Source organism: Sinocyclocheilus anshuiensis, unplaced genomic scaffold (genome assembly GCF_001515605.1).
Source record: "Sinocyclocheilus anshuiensis isolate Anshui unplaced genomic scaffold, SAMN03320099.WGS_v1.1 scaffold1048, whole genome shotgun sequence".
Classification (NCBI taxonomy): domain Eukaryota; kingdom Metazoa; phylum Chordata; class Actinopteri; order Cypriniformes; family Cyprinidae; genus Sinocyclocheilus; species Sinocyclocheilus anshuiensis.
In genome coordinates, this window is record NW_015548234.1 from 681 (window position 1) to 6278 (window position 5598).

A 5598-nucleotide genomic window follows, 5' to 3' on the forward strand; every position below is an offset into this window, starting at 1 on the left:
TATAAAGGAATTTTGACTAGTCACATTGTTAATTCCAGATATCTACATTGAAATTCTTCCTAGCCACATAGCTCAATGCAGATATCTCCAAAGAAAGATCTTCCTAGTCAAAAATCTGATTGAGATATCCATAATTAAATTGCAGATATCTTTAAATGAGTTTTGACTAGTTAGAATTGCAATTCAAGATATCTCTTGTTAAGTTTTGCCTAGTGAAAAATCCAATTCAAGATATCTACAACTGTAATTTGACTAGTAATAAATTACTTTCAGATATCTACAAATGTATTTTGGATATCTTTAAGAAATCATGAATTAAAGATATCTGCAATATAATTATGACTAGTCAAACACCAGTTAGAGATATCTTGAATTATAATTTTGACTAGTGTTAATTCAGTTAGAGATATCTCTAATTTAATTATGACTAGTAGAATTGTAATTTTAGATATTTCTAATTAGAATTATGCCTAGTACAAAATCAATTATAGTTATCTTTAATTACAATTTCTACTAGTCAAAACTCTTTTGTAGATATCCGAAAATATTTTCCAATGGAAGTCAATGGAACAATACGACTAGTCATAATAGCATTGTAGATATCTCGAATGTATATTATGACTAGTCAAAATAACATTGTAGATATCTTCAATGCATATAATGACTAGTCATAATCACATTGTAGATATCTTAATTCCAATTACGACGAGTCAAAATTGCAGAATAGATATCTGGAATTGGAATTTTGACTAGTCAAAACTAAATTATGACTAGTACAGCAAGAAGTATTTAATGCTAAAACGGCTTGCCATAGAAGTTGGAAACTCTCTGCAGTCTCGTCCTGTACACGTCGCTCTACGACTAATGTGACGTATGCGTTAGCCGGGCAGCCACAGGAATATAGCACTCAGTTGAACCATGGAGACTCTCTTTAGCCTGCCGTTTACTGTACTGGAATGTCCGAACATCAAACTTAAAAAACCGTCATGGCTACATATGCCTTCTGCAATGACCGTATATGCCGTCGTGATTGTTTCATATTTTCTCATTACCGGTGGTACGAATTTTAAAGCCATCTCAGTAACTAGCATTCAGCTAACCCTTATCCTCCTATTTTGTGTTGGCGTGTGTGTGTGTGTGTGTGTGTGTGTGTGTGTGCGCGCGCGTGCACAACAGCATAATCTTTTATCTACTAGTAAAAATGTGCAGTAAAGTTTTTGTTTATTACAGTTCAATTTAATATGAAGACTGCATGCTTCGTGTTTGGTTAAATAATCTTGCGAGTTAATGTTAACCTGTTTTCTCTGACAGTGCTGTTATCATTCATAAATCTCAAATTATATTGCTCACTGCAGACAGAATGACTTACTCTTTTGCTCCTGGCTACATATTACATTAGTTAGAATGAAACGAAAGTTTATTATTATTTTTCTCATATAAATAGTTGGTTAAATTTTAAGTGCGCTTTTAAGTGCGACATTACTCTGTCTCTGGCTGATTGAACCGTACTGTAATCATAATCATTTTATCTCTTCAGGCATCATATATGATGTGATCGTTGAACCTCCAAGTGTCGGATCAATGACAGATGAACACGGGCATCAGAGGCCAGTGGCCTTTCTGGCGTACAGGTAAAGGGTTTATTACGGCTGGTCATCATAAAATCAGCCAGCTGGTGGCGCTTTAGATGTACTTGAGGCACAGTGACAGTGTTTCACTTGTAAAATAAACAACTGGGGCTACACAAGCACAATAAGTAAAACAAAACTGAAACAGCGATATATCTTATAAAATTCTGTTTATTTAATCCAAGTATCCAAAGTGTAGTGTGAAAGTGTAGTGCTGAATGATTGTGTTCTCTTTTAAAGGGTGAATGGGCAGTACATCATGGAGGGGTTGGCCTCCAGTTTTCTCTTCACCATGGGAGGTCTTGGATTCATAATTCTGGATCGCTCTAATGCACCAAACATTCCCAAGCTCAACCGTTTCCTCCTGCTCTTCATTGGCTTTGTCAGTGTGCTGCTGAGCTTTTTTATGGCCAGAGTCTTCATGAGAATGAAACTACCGTAAGTCACTAAACTTTACATTAGCTTTTTGAACATTATTTATATGTTTATATTGTATTACACTACCAAGGATTGGACACACTACTCATTCTTCAATATTATAATAATAATTATTATTATTCTCAGTGTATTTCAGGGAGATAGCAGCATTGTTTTAGCACTTTCTTTAAAATATATTTCATCATATTGTGGTTTTAGACCACTATCTCTCTTGTCTTGTGTTTGATGAACTCTCTGTATTTCTAATGATGATCTGAATGTGTTTGTCTTGCAGTGGTTACCTTATGGGTTAAAGCTGCAACATTGCACATGCTACAGGCAGAGATACAGAGAACATACAGAAAACTATGTTTCAGTGCCAAGGACTACAGTCTCATTCCAATTCTGACCAGTTATTTCCACTAGCGTGACTCTTTGATGTGCAGTTTTTTTTCTATAATAAACAAATACTATACACAACTTTGCAACATTTGAATTATTTGGTTATTTAAAACTGTGCTTTGGTAAATGATATTAAGTTTATCAAAAATGAAAAGCTTATTTACAGTGGAAGCCTTATAGAATAGATTTAAAGTGTTGAATATTATGTTTGCAGTGAAATGCATTTTACAAGTTGGGCCTATTGAGAAAAAAAAAAAAATTGTATCTTACAATAATAATGAGGGTTATTGTCACCTGGTATGTTTTAAAACTTTAAAACACTAGGGAGCAGCACTGGATGGACTTAATTGAAATAGAGTGCTGCAGGGATGGCATATTTTTGTCAGGTAAACTCATCTACTCAGCGATGTGATTCCACCAGTGTAATCAAGAATTCCTAAAATAATGACCCAGTAAATCTTGCAGATCTGTATTAAGAAAAAGAAAAAAGTGGTTCAGGGTGATGCTGGTTACTGCATGATGATTGAAATCGTGAAATCACATAAAAATCATATACTATCCTAATCATGTGATTATGAGCTTCTTCGTGTGTAGAAACGTTTCTCTGGGGCTGCGTCCGAAACCGCCTACTTCTCTACTATATAGTAGGAGAAAAGAGTATGTGAAGAAAGTAGTATGTCTGAAACGTCAGTATTCATAAAAGAGTAGGCGAGAAATCCCCGGATGTCCTACTGCTTCAGGCCAGATTCTGAAGTGCTCATCGATGGATACTTTTCTATCCCAGGAGCCCACGGGAGAGGATACTTCATCATCGAACATGATGGAGAACAGCGACGAGGGTGTTTACAAATGTGAGTATTACCTATCAAATACACGGTGCAGAGTGACTGATGAAGGAATGCTGCCATCAAAGGCTTTGAGTGAGTATACTACAGAAATGAATAAAACATCTTTTAAATCTTAAGTTGTAGTTTATTTTAATTACTGTAATTTCAAACAGAGTTATCACAGCACTTTTCTGATTCTTGATTTCTGTGCATTTGCTGTAGGGCTTTTGTGGTGGAGCAGGATCTGCAAGGCAAGGTGACTTTTCATTTGTGAAAAAAGGGAAAACCTGAAACAAAAATATTAAGTAAGATCATTCTGTTACTTCTAATACAGAAATCAAATGACACTGTGCTGTTAAAATGACTGCTTTTGTATTGTGTTTGTGCATTTTTGCAGGATCTGAAATGTCTGCAGACTGGTATGAGCAGTGAGGATGGAGAAGTCCACAGCAGCATCCTGGAAATGGTCCAGTGCCATGGATGAGATGCTCCATCACTCCACCTGCCCTTACTGCCTCATCTGGACCGGATGTTGCTGTGGTCTCTTCATCCTCAGTGAGCCCAGAGTCAGTGAGAACATCTAGACTCTAGAAAAAGACCAAAAGATACTGAGGATGTGAGTTTGGTCAAGTTTGACCTGCTGGTTTCGGTTCATACAACATCAGTCAATGGAGCCCGAGTTTCAGAAGCTTCAAAAGCATCATCAAATAAAGTCATGAAGCTTCTAAAAATCAGGCTCCATTGACTGATATTGTATGAACAGAAACCAGCATGACAAACTTAACTAAAATCAACTTTTGTGTTCAGAAAAAAAAAACAAGGATTGAACAGTGAGGCGAGTAAATAATGATTGAATTTATGTTTGGATGAACTAACCCTTTAAACCCCCCAAATAGAAACTGTATGAAATATATGCATGCATTTATATTATAGAAATACCTTGAAGAAATAAGCAGCTTTATTGAGCGTTTGTGCCTAAGACACAAAAAAGGATTTACAAAAATCACATTTACATTTATTCATTTGTCAGACACTTGAGTAAAGAGCCTTACTGAAGGACACACCGGTGGTGACTACTGCAGAGATCAAACCAGCAATCTTCTGCTTACCAGTTCAGTGGTTTTGCCCACTACACCACAAAAGTAATGAAGCTATGACAAAAATTAGCATGTAATTGTAAACATATTAAATGAAATGCTGATGTTAAATGTTTTGCAGATAGTCGTGCTCATGGAGAGCAGCACAATGTTTGGAGCAGACACAGCGATAGCCAGATTGTCCCGCACATGTTCTCCTGCTCTTGTTCAAGATTGTGTGGTTCATGGTCTTCCTCATCCTCTCTCTGCAATCAGGCAAGGACAGCCTCGATGTCCCTTTCCCATCCATGATCAGAATCAGTCTGACTGCAGCAGTGAGGGAGGTGATGGGCAGCAGAGACAGGTGAAGGTGGGACACGGTGGTCTGCTGCTTCATCAGAATAAAGCTGCAGAACTGGCACAGCTGTGTTGAGATGGCAGTAGGATGTGGATTCACCATCTGTAAATACATGTTTGTTAGAACAGTATGTTTGAATAAAGCTTTGTTTCATGTGTCAGTGACTTGTATTTACTTATTGGTTACTTTTATTTATTCTTTTACTCATTTATTCATGTTTCCTGTTTTCAGTAAATAAAATATAATTGTTTCATTAACTTGTGCATTAATTCATTAGTGGGCAAGGTGGTCAGCTTCTTCATCAGAATAAAGCTGCAGAACTGGCACAGCTGTGTTGAGATGCAGTAGGATGTGGATTCACTGCCTGTAAATACATGTTTGTTAGAACAATGTGTTTGAATAAAGATTTGTTTTCGTGTGTCGATGACTTGTATTTATTTATTGTCATGGTTACTTTTAAATAAATAAAAATAGAATTGTAAATAAAATAGAATTGTTTCATTAACTTGTGCATTAATTCATTACTTGACTGAAAATTGAGATGTATTCACCTTGGCTGCATTTGTCTAGTGCAGTGATCCTCAAATCTGGCTCGCGAGATCCACTTAGTGACCGTTGTTTTGTTTTGATCTCTCCCCTTCGCTTCCGCGTTCGTCACTTCTGAGCGGCACATGCGCAAAGCCAACCTCATAGGTCATCTGCCCGAAGCTGCTTCCGTGTACAACTGTTGGCGCAAGCTACATTAAAGTGATTATTACGTTTTGAATATGGATATTTTTCTTGGGTTCATCACATGTGGTTGCCTCAAGCCCGCCGGCCAGGCCGTTCTCAAGCCCGCCGGCCTCCGCTCACTCAAGCCCGCCGTGTGTGACGCTGTGTGTTTCATTGTG

The 5598-nt window shown here is 37.2% G+C and overlaps 1 protein-coding gene across 1 annotated transcript; it reads left to right on the forward strand.

Annotated features, from left to right (window-relative positions):
- Positions 1-818: 818 nt before the first annotated feature.
- On the forward strand, positions 819-2538 carry LOC107654662 (oligosaccharyltransferase complex subunit ostc). The gene is made up of 4 exons (XM_016441844.1): positions 819-1057; positions 1538-1631; positions 1869-2066; positions 2341-2538. Exons 1-4 carry the CDS (start codon positions 919-921, stop codon positions 2357-2359), a joined length of 450 nt encoding a protein of 149 aa, XP_016297330.1. The 5' UTR covers positions 819-918; the 3' UTR covers positions 2360-2538.
- The last annotated feature ends 3060 nt before the right edge of the window (positions 2539-5598 follow it).

Bases quoted from the DNA above. Each gene is read 5' to 3' on its own strand.
- LOC107654662 (XM_016441844.1), top strand. From the start codon at position 919: ATGGAGACTCTCTTTAGCCTGCCGTTTACTGTACTGGAATGTCCGAAC. The intron at 1,058-1,537 runs GTACGAATTTTA...TTATCTCTTCAG, and splicing joins ATATTTTCTCATTACCGGTG to GCATCATATATGATGTGATC. The intron at 1,632-1,868 runs GTAAAGGGTTTA...TCTCTTTTAAAG, and splicing joins GTGGCCTTTCTGGCGTACAG to GGTGAATGGGCAGTACATCA.